We start from the raw sequence: 13,959 nt of genomic DNA on the forward strand, positions 1-13,959 counted from the left end.
TCCACCCATCTCCAAACAGACCCATCCACTGTCCGTCCACCCATCTCCAGACAGACCCTTCCACTGTCCATCCACCCATCTCCAGACAGACCCTTCCACTGTCCATCCACCCATCTCCAGATAGACCCTTCCACTGTCCATCCACCCATCTCCAAACAGACCCATCCACTGTCCATCCAACCATCCCCAAACAGACCCTTCCAGTATCGGTCCACCCAGCCCCAAACAGACCCATCCACTGTCCATCCACCCAGCCCCAAACAGACCCATCCACTGTCCGTCCACCCAGCCCCAAACAGACCCATCCACTGTCCATCCACCCATCTCCAGACAGACCCATCCACTGTCCATCTACCCATCTCCAAACAAACCCATCCACTGTCCATCCACCCAGCCCCAAACAGACCCATCCACTGTCCATCCACGCAGCCCCAAACAGACCCATCCACTGTCCATCCACCCAGCCCCAAACAGACCCATCCACTGTCCATCCACGCAGCCCCAAACAGACTCATCCACTGTCCATCCACCTCCATACAGATCTCTCTCTCTCTCTCTCTTAATCAGTTCTTATACTGCACCCAGTGTTTTGCTATCTGAGCACTGCTCTCCGTTACAATCCACCTGTGTGCTATTTGAAGGCCCCACACTTTCTACCTACCTCAGTCCTTGCCATCTTCCACACCTTTATAGGCCCTGCGTTCCCAGACCACGGCTGCATTTCACATATCTAACCTTCTGCAGGAGCTGGCGGAGTCGGAGGCCTGGTGCCCGGTGGAGTCGGAGGCCTGGTGCCCGGTGGAGTCGGAGGCCTGGTGCCCGGTGGAGTTGGAGGCCTGGTGCCTGGTGGAGTCGGAGGCGTCCCAGGTGCGGGCAGAATTGGAGACCGTCTCATTCTATTCCAGTAGTGGATGAGTGGGTTTGGCTCCCCGGTACCATGTGATAGGGTTGGCCAGTGACGGAGCTGAGTGTAACCCTGCCCCCTTGCTGGTCTCTCTGAGTGACCCCTCTGCTGTCCAGCCTCCTGTCCCTCCCTGTCTGGGGTGGAGTCCTGCCATTCTCCCGCTCTCAGAGTGGGATCTGGGTATGGCACCCCAGCTCTGCCAACCGCTCATTGCTGACTACGGTTCTGGCACAGGCTTGGGACCTGCCCGTAATCAAATGGGAGCTGGTGGAGTCGGCTGCGTCACAGGCAGGCAGCAGTGCCAGGCTGTGCTGGTGTCTGAGCAGCCCAGAGTCAGCGTCCCTCCGTCCCCAGGCTCAGAGCCACTGATCCCACTGGCCCATCTCCCTGGGACACAGGGGCAGGTGTTGGTGCCACCAGGTGATCTGAGCCTGCACAGGGACGGGTCAGACAGACGCAGGCTGCTCTGCTCCTGCGAGCAGGCTGGGTCCCTTGTGCCCGTGCAGACACGGCCGGAGAGGGAATCTGCAATGGTGTACGGGGAAGAGCAGGAGGGGTTCAGCAGAGGCAGAGCTGGGCAGGGGCAGTGGTGCCCATGTTCCTGGCTGGGCAGAGGAGAGAGTGTGAATGAGCCGGGCTGTTCACCAGGGCAGAACTATAATCCCTGCCTCTCGCTCTCTTCCAGGAGTCATCAGTCCCGCAGCAGCAGCTAAAGCAGCTGCCAAAGCAGCCAAGTATGGTGAGTTGGGCTTCCCTGGCTCTCCCGCTCCAGCCTTGGTTCTCCCCCACTCACTCCAGCCCTCCCCCTCCAGCCACAACCCTTCCCCCTTCCCTCCAGCCCTCCCCCTCTAACCCGGGCTCTCCTCCCCTTCCTTCCAGCCCTGGACCCTCTGCTCCAGCCCCAGCCTTGCATCTCCCTCTGTCCTTGGGGCCATGGAGCAGCAGACAGCCCTTCCTTGCAGGGGGCTGTCTGAGCCCTGGTCTTTCTGACCTGGGTCTGAATCCCGACTCACCACAGGAAAGGATGCTCCAGCCTCCAAGCAGCCAGGGCAGCCAACCCTGCAGCTGGCAAGTGGCTCCTCCAGGCCGTGACTGTATCTGTGGCTGATGCGGTGTGGGTTGCATCCTAGACACAAGACCCCGCCCAGCTCGGGTGTCAGGGCCCCCGTGCAGAGCGCAGGGTTGCTCCTAGAGGCCCTGCTGCCCATCGCCTGCCCTCACCCCCATGCGGAGCGAGTGCGAGGAGTGTGAAGGGCTACGGGTCTGGCCCACTGAATGGGCCCATGTCAGAGGCACAGAGACCCAGCCCAGAAATACTCACACTGAGCCTGCACAGGCTCCTCGTGTCCCCTTCCATCCCAGCCTGCGCTTCTGGCCTTAACCCCCGTTCCTCTCCACAGGTGCTGGCGTCATGCCCGGGGCCGGCGGGGTGCCTGGTGTCGTGCCCGGGGCTGGCAGGGTGCCAGTCGCAACGCCTGGGGCTGGTGGGGTACCTGTTGTAACGCCGGGGACTGGGGGAGTGCCAGTCTTTGTGCCCGGCGCAGGACAAGTGCCAGGAACGGGCATTGTACCTGGAGCAGGTAATTGCATATCCTGTCACTCAGTGGTGCTGGTTCCCATGGAACATGCATGGCTAGACTCCTCCCACAGCACGATGGGATGCCCCTCAGAGGGTATCTCCTGGGCACTGGGGCAGCTCTGGCACGGGAGCACCAGAAGTGTTGGGCCCTGCTGTGAGTAGTAGCAGGTGCCTCTGAATGTGAAGTGCAGAACAGTCACCCATGCACCATCTTTCTCTTGAAGCCAAGTGAGGCGGGTTGGCGACGGACAGGCACCGGGTGCCATGCGGCTCCTGGGTCTAACTGCAGTGCTCTTCTCACCCTGCAGGGATTCCTCAGCTGGGCGTGCAGCCAGGCGCCAAGCCTCCAAAGTACGGTATGCACCTCCCCACCGTGACCCAGCCAATGGCTCTTCTTTGCCCGCCACTGACTGTGGCCCATCCTGTCCACTTTTCCCCGGTGCCCTCTGTGTGGAGGGCTGAGGAGCTGTCCTGTCGCTCAGCGCAGACAGCCAGAGCCAACCACCTCTCTCTCCAGACTGACAGCAACTTCCGATCGGAGCCGTCAACATCCATCCTGGGAACCCTGTCTCCACCCACCAGCCTTGGCTTTGAAATTCTGCCCCCTCCTGCCCTGCACGGCCCTGCTTGGGAGCTAGGGTCTCCAGGGCCTAGGCAGCTTCCCCATAGCCAATGTTCCTGCCCTGTTCCACACCCCTCTTCTACTGAAGGGAACGGGGGCAGATGTAACATAAGAACGGCTATACTGGGTCAGACCAAAGGTCCATCTAGCTCAGGGGTAGGCAACCTATGGCAAGCATGCCTAAGGCAGCATGTGAGCTGATCTTCAGTGGCACTCACACTGCCCGGGTCCTGGCCACCGGTCTGGGGGGCTCTGCATTTTAATTTAATTTTAAATGAAGCTGCTTAAACATTTTAAAAACCTTATTTACTTCACCTACAACAATAGTTTAGTTATATAATATAGACTTATAGAAAGAGACCTTCTAAAAACGTTAAAATGTATGACTGGCATGCGAAACCTTCAATTAGAGTGAATAAATGAAGACTCGGCACACCATATGCTCCAATACGTCTGTTAGTCTATAAGGTGCCACAGGACTCTGCCGCTTTTACAGATCCAGACTAACACGGCTACCCCTCTGGTACTTGGCACTTCTGAAAGGTTGCCGGCCCCTGATCTAGCCCAATATCCTGTCTTCCGACAGCAGCCAATGCCAGGTGCTTCAGAGGGAATGAATAGAACTGGGCAATTTACTGAGTGATCTGTCCCCTATCATCCATTCAAAGCATCTGGCAGTCAGAGGTTTAGGGACACCCAGGACATGGGGTTGCATCCCTGACCTCTTGGTTAATAGCCATTGATGGACATGTCCACCAGGAACTGATTTAATTCTTGTCTGAACCCAGTTATACTTTTGGCCTTCACTAAGTCCCCGGCAAGGAGTTCTGTAAGTTCACTGTGCATTGTATGAAGTGCTTCCTTCTGTTTGCTTTAAACTCGATGCCTACTAGACACGTCTTTGAGTGCCACAGAGCCAGTGCGTCTGCTTCCCCATTCCGTGCCACACGCAGGGAGGGGTTGGGGCAGGAGGAGCTGTGGATTTCCTCTCCAGCTAGCACTCCAGAGCAGGCTTTGTTCTTTCCTTTGGCCGGAATTGGCCCCAGCTCCACTTCTGAGTTTAGCTGGGCAGGTTCTCACTATTTTGCTACAAACGTGCATGTCGGAGCAGAACTGTATTGTTTTGTGAGTTCAGGCCTGTGAATTCTCTGCCTTGCATTAAGGAAAAATGGCAGAAGGCATTTGGGGTGTAACTGAGCATTACAGACTATGATCTGTGGCCACGAAACCATTGCAGACTGGCCAAAGGTTGCAGTGTCCACAGCGAGCAGGCAGAAATCCCTGAGCCCCTCACTGCTCTGCCTCGCAGAAAGAACTTACCTGGCAGGTGTGCAGGGCCGGGTATGTGCAGGGACCGAGCGCTTTCCTTCTCAGCCTGTAGTGCTATGGCACCATCAAGAGGCCAGTTCATTTTATGTTTCTAAAGCATTTTCCCCCTGTCTTCCTGGTGCTATTTTATTACATCTTGCAGTGCATTCTTATTGGGATCACTGATGTAGGCTGCGTGTGCGCAGCCGTGTGTGTGTGTCTCTCTTAGTACGTGTGTGTGTGCAGGTTGTGTGTGTGGGTGGGTGTGCACTTGTGCAAGTCATGTATGCACGTGTATGTGTGTGCGTGCAGGTCACTTACATGTGTGCATATGTGCGTGTGCAAGTCATGTGTGTGTGTGTGTGTGTGTGTGTGTGTGTGCGCACCCTTTGGAAATCCGTAGGTTTAAAATCTTGTGACAGTCCAGTTTGCTGTGACAGGGAACCAGGAGATACAGCTGTTTCCCACTGGAGGGGCTGGTCGGGCAGCGGTGAATGCGCTGCCCGCCCTGCAGGGCTCAGAGCAAGGGGTTCTGGGCCTACGATTGGGGCTAAGATTTTGTCATGGTTGTTTTTAGTAAAAGTCACAGACAGGTCACAGGCAATAAACAAAAATTCACGGGAGCTGTGACCTGCCTGTGAGTTCTGCTGTTGCGGCTCTCTGGTTTCCCCCGCCACCCTGGTGCTGGGCGCTGTAGGGTTCCCCCTCTGCCCAGGGCAGCTGGGAGCTGCAGGGTGACCATATTTCCCAAAGAGAAAATGGGACATGCCCAGCCACTCGCCTGAGGTGTCCCCCACTCCCCGCTGTTGCCGGAACCCTGAGGAGGGCCTGTCACCTGTCACTGGAACTTAGCAGGGCCCCCGTTGCTTGTTGCTGGAACCCTGCCAGAGCCCCCGTGGCTGCCAGCTGCAGAGTCCTGCAGCCCCTGGGCTGAAGCAGAGAATGTCAGGGAGGTCTCTGGAAGTCACGGGTTCTGGGGCTCCTGTGACCTCTGTGACAGAAACGTAGCCTTACCTATGATCCAGCAGAGGCACTGGCCTAGGAAAGTATGTCCAGTGAACAGGAGGAATGTGGCTGGTGTAACTGTTTGTTCTCTGACTGACAGGTGTCCCTGGGGCTGGGGTCACAGGTGCCAGGGGCCTCCCAGGTATGCAGCTGCCAGAGATGCTGAGCTCTGTGGGCCAAGAACTCTGGAGAGGCAGAATTTGCCCCTGCGCTCTGCCCAAGTGTGCTGTCAGCATGGGAAAGAGAGGGGCTCTGCCCTCGAGCCCTGGTGGCAAGGCTTCCCAAAGCTGGTGGGCAGTCTGGTGCTGCAGGGCTCCAGTGCTCTCCCCTGGCACAGCATTGTCCCTGCTCCCAAGGTCCCCTCTGGAGCACGGAGAGCCCTGGCCAGGGACCTAGCCCTCATGGCTGCAGGCAGGCATCCAGGACGGCAAGTAGCAATGTTTGACTCATCCCTTCCCCCTTCAGCAAGAGCTGAGGGCATCCCTGTCCCTCCGAAGCTGCCCTCCCTGGCAGTGGCTCTGGTGGAGTGTGGCTGGCTGCAGGCCAGTCCCGGGTTAGGAGCCAGGCTCCTGGGCTATACAGGCAAGAGTGGCTGAGGGTGGAACTGCCTCAGGCCTGGCTTCTCCCTGTGCAGCATGGAATGGCTGGGGTGATCAGTGGGGGGTTCCAGCCCCTCTGGCCGTGGCTTCACTCAGCACATGGCACCGACAGCCCAGAGCCACCGCACTCCCTGCAGGAGCTGCAGCCCTTCCCCAGCCTCACCCAGTGCGTGGCCAGGCTCCACCCCACCCCGTCCCACTTGCCAGCACGCCCTCCCTGGCCTGCCATCTTTGTGTCAGTGACTCATCCCCTTGTCTCGCCTGCGGCCCTGGGGGCTGACAGGCTGGGACATGTCTGCATTCCCTGGTCCCTGGGCTGGGAGAGACCCAAGGCAGGGACTGGCAGGGGGCTAGCGGTCAGGCACAGTGGGGGGCCACCCAGTGGTTTGTCACCTGCTCCCCTCTCCTCCCTTGCACCCCTGCTCATAGAAGGCCTCGTCCTGGCCGAGGCTGGCACTGGCCTGAAGGCTCACAAACCGGGTAGAATTAGTGGGGGAAGCAAAAGTGGATGGGAATCTGGGAGGCAGTGACCATGAGTTGGTTGAGTTCAGGATCCTGATGCAGGGAAGAAAGGTAAGCAGCAGGATACGGACCCTGGACTTCAGGAAAGCAGACTTCGACTCCCTCAGGGAACGGATGGCCAGGATCCCCTGGGGGACTAACTTGAAGGGGAAAGGAGTCCAGGAGAGCTGGCTGTATTTCAAGGAATCCCTGTTGAGGTTACAGGGACAAACCATCCCGATGAGTCGAAAGAATAGTAAATATGGCAGGCGACCAGCTTGGCTTAATGGTGAAATCCTAGCGGATCTTAAACATAAAAAAGAAGCTTACAAGAAGTGGAAGGTTGGACATATGACCAGGGAAGAGTATAAAAATATTGCTCGGGCATGTAGGAATGTTATCAGGAGGGCCAAATTGCACCTGGAGCTGCAGCTAGCCAGAGATGTCAAGAGTAACAAGAAGGGTTTCTTCAGGTATGTTGGCAACAAGAAGAAAGCCAAGGAATGTGTGGGCCCCTTACTGAATGAGGGAGGCAACCTAGTGACAGAGGATGTGGAAAAAGCTAATGTACTCAATGCTTTTTTTGCCTCTGTTTTCACTAACAAGGTCAGCTCCTAGACTGCTGCGCTGGGCATCACAAAATGTGGAAGAGATGGCCAGCCCTCTGTGGAGATAGAGGCGGTTAGGGACTATTTAGAAAAGCTGGACGTGCACAAGTCCATGGGGCCGGACGAGTTGCATCCGAGAGTGCTGAAGGAATTGGCGGCTGTGATTGCAGAGCCACTGGCCATTATCTTTGAAAACTCGTGGCGAACCGGGGAAGTCCCGGATGACTGGAAAAAGGCTAATGTAGTGCCAATCTTTAAAAAAGGGAAGAAGGAAGATCCTGGGAACTACAGGCCAGTCAGCCTCACCTCAGTCCCTGGAAAAATCATGGAGCAGGTCCTCAAAGAATCAATCCTGAAGCACTTGCATGAGAGGAAAGTGATCAGGAACAGCCAGCATGGATTCACCAAGAGAAGGTCATGCCTGACTAATCTAATCGCCTTTTATGATGAGATTACTGGTTCTGTGGATGAAGGGAAAGCAGTGGATGTATTGTTTCTTGACTTTAGCAAAGCTTTTGACACGGTCTCCCATAGTATTCTTGTCAGCAAGTTAAGGAAGTATGGGCTGGATGAATGCACTATAAGGTGGGTAGAAAGCTGGCTAGATTGTCGGGCTCAACGGGTAGTGATCAATGGCTCCATGTCTAGTTGGCAGCCGGTATCAAGTGGAGTGCCCCAAGGGTCGGTCCTGGGGCCGGTTTTATTCAATATCTTCATAAATGATCTGGAGGATGGTGTGGATTGCACTCTCAGCAAATTTGCGGATGATACTAAACTGGGAGGAGTGGTAGATACGCTGGAGGGGAGGGATAGGATACAGAAGGACCTAGACCAATTGGAAGATTGGGCCAAAAGGAATCTGATGAGGTTCAATAAGGATAAGTGCAGGGTCCTGCACTTAGGACGGAAGAACCCAATGCACAGCTACAGACTAGGGACCGAATGGCTAGGCAGCAGTTCTGCGGAAAAGGACCTAGGGGTGACAGTGGACGAGAAGCTGGATATGAGTCAGCAGTGTGCCCTTGTTGCCAAGAAGGCCAATGGCATTTTGGGATGTATAAGTAGGGGCATAGCGAGCAGATCGAGGGACGTGATCGTTCCCCTCTATTCGACATTGGTGAGGCCTCATCTGGAGTACTGTGTCCAGTTTTGGGCCCCACACTTCAAGAAGGATGTGGATAAATTGGAGAGAGTCCAGCGAAGGGCAACAAAAATGATTAGGGGACTGGAACACATGAGTTATGAGGAGAGGCTGAGGGAGCTGGGATTGTTTAGCCTGCAGAAGAGAAGAATGAGGGGGGATTTGATAGCTGCTTTCAACTACCTGAAAGGGGGTTCCAAAGAGGATGGCTCTAGACTGTTCTCAATGGTAGCAGATGACAGAACGAGGAGTAATGGTCTCAAGTTGCAGTGGGGGAGGTTTAGATTGGATATTAGGAAAAACTTTTTCACTAAGAGGGTGGTGAAACACTGGAATGCGTTACCTAGGGAGGTGGTAGAATCTCCTTCCTTAGAGGTTTTTAAGGTCAGGCTTGACAAAGCCCTGGCTGGGATGATTTAACTGGGAATTGGTCCTGCTTCGAGCAGGGGGTTGGACTAGATGACCTTCTGGGGTCCCTTCCAACCCTGATATTCTATGATTCTATGATTCTATGATTCTCTTTCAGCAGGCGAGGCCCTGGTGCCGGGTGGGGGTGACGTGCTGGGAAGGGTGCTGGGGGTGACGTGCTGTGTCTGCAGACGGGGAGGGCAGGATTCTCCCTATAGTCCAGTCTCCAGGCCCTGATCCTACCCCTTTGCCCCAGGCCCTTGCTATCCTGGCATCCCTGGCTAGTGCCAGACCCAGCCTGGCTAGCTCCCTTCCCCCAGAGGCCCCATCCCTAAGGGCATGCCAGCAGGAGTCTGCTCCCGGCACAGTGCTGGGGCCAGGCAGTGGCTCTGCAGGGTGCCATACCTCCCACTGGGGAGCCCTCACGGAGGAGCCAGCACGCAGGACTACCAGAGTCTCTGCACGGCCAGAGGCTTTGTCCAGAGGAGCCAGATGGAGCACAGAGTGTGTGATGGGGGCTGCCAGCCTACAGGCCACTGCCCTCCTCTCTCTCCCTTCCCCACGTGGCGCTTTCCACACACCACTCCTCACGTCTGGGAGGCCACAAGCTTCTGGGGCACTGCCCTACCCACTGGCTCTGCTCTGCCCAGAGGGGCTGGCCCAGCTGGGGCACGGCTGGCCTTGGGTGCCTGCTGCCGGCAGTGAGCAGCTGCTCTCACTAGCCAGTGGCTGACGGAGCCTTTGCTTGGCAGGCCACGGCACTGGAGCTGGGCTGCCGGGGGTCAGCCAGCACTAGAGGCTCATAGGACCTGGTTCCTCCCCACAAGGCAGTGTGTGCCCATGTTCTCCCCAGGGCATCCAGGCCTGCACACAGCTCTCCAGGGCAGGTGCAGTGCGTCATTTAGCATGGACAGGCCTGTGTGTGCTGAGTGTGTGCGTACTGTACACTGGTGTGCGTACACATGGGGGTGTGCATGTGTTCGTGCGTGTGTGTCTGCATGGTGCACGGTTCACATTAAGGTTCCAGGGCTTCTCATGCACACTACCCAGAGCACCTGTCCTGCTCCATGCCCGGCCCTGTGGGGGAGGAGGTTGCTGGGACAGTCCCTAGAGCTCCTGGCCTCAGGGCTGGGCTGTCCCCTGCTGGGCGCGGAGGTGGCAAGGGATGGCCTCCCCGCAGATGGCAGGGTGCATGGCTACGGAGTGCTGGAGTGGGATGCCAGTCTTAGGGAATGTCGCCTGCTTGGTCCCAGGGGAAGGGGGCCCCAGCCCCAATGCCTCTTGGTCCCCATGGGAAGGCGGCCCCGGCCCTCTGGCCCCTCGGTCCCATCCAAAGCAGCCACCAAACAGTGGCAATAATGGGATGTTCCTTTCTTAGCATCTCAGATCCAGGACACTCCACTGCCGCCCTGAGGGCCCCCATCTGTCCAGCTCTCAGCACCTTGGGCCCCCCCACACTGTCATGGAGCCATGAGCCACAGGCTTGTGCCCACTTGGGGCCTTCCTCACCCCCGTCACCCAGCCTGGGGCTGCTACAGTTTTTGCTGAATGCTGATGGAGTGCATTTCCCACCTGTTCTGTGCCACAGGGTTTCTGTATCTAGGGGCTAGTGGCAAACCTCTCAAGCCATGTAACTGGCCCAGCTCCACTGGGTTCAGCCTCTCCCAGCAGGGGTTGCTGTGGGGACTAGGGCACGAGCGCTGGCTGTAGGGAGCTCCTGGCTACTCCAGCCTCTGCCTCTCGCAGCAGGGGCACTGTAGGGAGCAGGGTAGGAGCGCTGGCTGTGAGCGGGGGGCGCTGTAGGGGCAGGCATGCTGGTGAGAGTGCAGTGTTAGTGTCCCTAAGGATCAGATTCCAGAGTAGCAGCCGTGTTAGTCTGTATCCGCAAAAAGAAAAGGAGGACTTGTGGCACCTTAGAGACTAACCAATTTATTTGAGCATGAGCTTTCGTGAGCTACAGCTCACTTCCCTAGGGAGTTACTCGGGAAGCCTTTGCCCTGCGGGTTATGGGCCGGGCACCCATCCCATACTTTGAGGGCCATCCCTTGACCACTGGAACGTTAGGTTGATGCAGGTGGTAACTGCACTGGACACCTGAGGGTAGAAATGTTCACTTGAGAGAGAAATCCAGGTGGTGCTCAGAAAAATGTTGTGTCCCTAAAATGGCCCTTGAAATACTGTCTTGTCCCGTATTTTCCACGTGCTTTCCCCTTACTACCATCCAACAAAGGTGGGCAGCCTATGCCAGGTCCGCAGCCATGGCAATAAATGAGGAACTGGGTTCTCCCTGGCCCAGCTGTCAGCTTACACCAGGGACAGACCCATGCGTAGAGACAGTGCCTCTCAGCTGGCTGTGGGGAGCAGCTTGGCCTGGGCTGCCTGCACTGGCTGGCACATAGGCCGGAGTCCAGCCCTTAAGGCCCTGTGTGCTGTGACTGGTCACCTTAGTCCCAGGGGATTGTCACTGGGCCCTGTGTCAGTCTGGGGGGCTGTGAGCCCAGGCCTGCACCCACCCTGCCTCACCCAGCCCTGCCTTGTCACGCTGCTTTGTATTCTGGCTCTGTCCATGGATCTGGGGGTCTCAGTCCCTGGTGCCCAGCTGGCTGGTCCTGGGGCAGGCAGCTGTTCCAGGCAGCTTTCCCCGTCAGAGGCTGCAGGTGACAGCATGTGCCCAGTGCAGCCACCTCTCCCTGCTCATCCCCTCAATATCCGGGCATGGTGGCCATGCTGGTGCAGACAGGTTCGAGCCTCCCCAGCACGTGCCTTCCCCTGTGCAGCGGGTTGTGAACCGTGGGCACAGGAGGGGCCAGCCCAGCTGAGTGGAGCTGTAATTAGAACGAGGGAAACATTCTCTCTGCAGCCAGCTGGACCGTGGCTGGACTGCAGGGAGCCCACGGCTGCTAAGCTTGACCCCCTCCTCTCATCTCCATGTGGCGCAGTCCTGCGAACAGCCTGTTTCCAGGCGCTGGCATCTCTTGGTTCAGAGCAGTACCGGGAAGGGAGGGTCCTGGGGAGAGGGGCATGGGCCTGTGAGATGAAGCTCACTGGAGCTGCGCCAGGTGACATCAGCAGCAATCGCCAGTGCCCAGTTCCTCTGGCCAGTCCCCAGAGCCCTGGGCCTCGGCTGAGCAGCCAGCTGTGCCTTGCCCTTTGCAGCGGGACCTCTAGCCTTAGGGCCTCCCATCTGGCAACAGTGTAGGAAACAGGGCAGGAGCGCTGGCTGGGGCAGGGGGGCTCCGAGTCCTGACTATACCAGCCCAGCTTCTCCCAGCATGGGGCGCTGTGGGGGGTGGGGGATGGCAGGGAGGTCGTGACTCTGGCGCTGCTGTCATTGTGTTAGTGACTGGCTGTGTTTGCTGTTGTAGGGTTCGGTGTTGGGGGCCTGCAGCCAGGTGAGTGAACGGGGCTGTGGGGGGAGCTCACGCTTGCTCTCCTGCGGCTCTGCTGGGCATTGCCTAGGGAATGCCTTAGCCTCCCTGGGCGGGGATGCTGATGCCAGTGGTGCCTTCGGCAGGGCCCTGTTCTTTAGCCGCTCCCCAGGCAGGCTCGTGAAGAAGCTGGACTGTGCTGTTCTGGCAGGAGGAGCAAACCCAGGCAGGCTAGTGTCCCGGACAAGCTGCCAGGACCTACGGACGCTGCGCCCTGGGCACCAGGGAACCGAACTTCTCTTTAGCTACCCATGGCCTGGGAGGGCTTTCCGGGGCACAGGAGCCAGCAGGGCCCCATTCGGCCAGATGTCCTGGAACTGGGTGCCCTGGTCTGGGTTCCCACAGCCCAGCTCTGGGGATGTGGCCAGGCATTCACAGCCGTTGCTGCTCAGGTGGGACTGAGCCTTGATCAGATGAGAACTGGACCTTGGGGGCTCAACTTCCTGGCCAGGGTGGGGCCAGGAATGCTGTGGCCCAGGGTGGTGCCAGGCCATGCCCTGGGTCTCCTCTGGCACAGCCTCTGGTACTGCTAGGCAGCCCCCCGTGGGGCAGGGTGTCACTGTGACCTGCAGGCCCAGAGTATGCTTGTGGGGTGCATGGCACAACCCTCCTCAAGCCAGGCCAGTGGCTCGCCCCAGCTTCACCCACTCTCATTTTGTTCTAGGGGCTGGAGTTCCTGGCTTCGGTTTGTCTCCCATTTACCCAGGTATATTTGGCAGCTCAGTTCCTATCTCCTAACAGCTGGGTCATGAGCCCGGCCTAGTGCCCCATCCCCCTGCATGGGCCTCTTGGCCGCACCTGGGGTCCCAGCGTGGCCCTGCCACATTGTGCTGCAGTCAGGCCAACATCGACAGGCGGGGCCTGTGCACAGGGGACTATGCCCAATGGCTGGGGCCCAGGAGGGGGGCCTGTGGCCAGGGGGATGGGCCAAGGACTGGAGCCTGTGCCCATGGGACTGTGCCACTGGCTGGGGCCTATGGCCAGGAGGCTGTGCCCGCTGGCTGGGCCCTGGTCTATGCTGGCCTCCATACCGCATACACTCAGTCTGCCTGGAAGACTGATGGAGCTGGGGCAGCCCTCAGGGGATGGTGCCAGGTCCCCTGCAAGAGGCCCCAGTTCAGCACAGGGGTGTCTAAAGGAGGGGGTGAGGCACCAACAGGACTGGCACTGAGGATTTTGCTTTCTTCCAGGTGGACTCGCTGGCCAGCTGGGATACGGCGGTGAGTGGGTGCCCGTGCCTGCCAGGGCTGGGTGAGGCAAGGACTGCGCCCATTGGAAACCCAGGCCCAGAGTGAATTGGCCTGGGTGGCAGTCCCAGGGAAGGGAGTCCTCATCTCCTGAGTGCCCGTGCAGTGCCTTAGCTCCCAGATCCACCCTCCTCAGCAGCACCCCGGCAGCAGCCAGGGGGAGTGGGTCCAGCAGCCCCAGACTCCCTTACTCTGTGGAGGCAGTGGTCCCCATCACTAGCACACAGCACTTCCAGTGGGCAAGCCAGGCTCCAGTGCTGGGCTCCTCTACCCCTACCCACCGTGCCTTCACCCATCTGAGCAGGGGTGCCTTCTGCAGCCAGGTACCCTGACTTAGTCCCTGGCTGAATGCCTGTGAGGTGGGCTCTGCACCCAGCCTGGTGCACACAGCAGGGGCGGGCACGTCTCTGTGCCCTGCAGCTGCAGCCAGGCCCTGGGGCAAAGGGGTTCGATCGCATTGCTCTGCTGGTCGATAGGGATCGTTGGCTTCGGGGCGGGGAACCGCTCTCTGCTGCCTTTGGGAACTGGCATCCTGGATGAGCTGCCAACAGCCCTGCTGCTCCAGGGAGTCCCCCTGGGGTCCCATGAAGTGCCCCTTGTGAGAGGTGC

General features: G+C 58.3%; 1 protein-coding gene across 3 annotated transcripts in view; it reads left to right on the top strand.

Moving 5' to 3' along the window:
* Window positions 1-13,959, top strand: part of ELN (elastin) — a 91,054-nt gene that overhangs the window by 75,134 nt on the left and 1,961 nt on the right. For all 3 annotated transcript variants that reach the window (XM_073315471.1, XM_073315473.1, XM_073315472.1), the window contains 7 exons: window positions 745-867; window positions 1,590-1,643; window positions 2,305-2,484; window positions 2,792-2,839; window positions 12,041-12,067; window positions 12,768-12,809; window positions 13,294-13,323. In XM_073315471.1, coding sequence (XP_073171572.1) covers window positions 745-867; window positions 1,590-1,643; window positions 2,305-2,484; window positions 2,792-2,839; window positions 12,041-12,067; window positions 12,768-12,809; window positions 13,294-13,323 — 504 coding nt within the window. The remainder of the gene's footprint in view (window positions 1-744; window positions 868-1,589; window positions 1,644-2,304; window positions 2,485-2,791; window positions 2,840-12,040; window positions 12,068-12,767; window positions 12,810-13,293; window positions 13,324-13,959) is intronic.

Source organism: Lepidochelys kempii, chromosome 17 (assembly GCF_965140265.1).
Source record: "Lepidochelys kempii isolate rLepKem1 chromosome 17, rLepKem1.hap2, whole genome shotgun sequence".
NCBI lineage: Eukaryota > Metazoa > Chordata > Testudines > Cheloniidae > Lepidochelys > Lepidochelys kempii.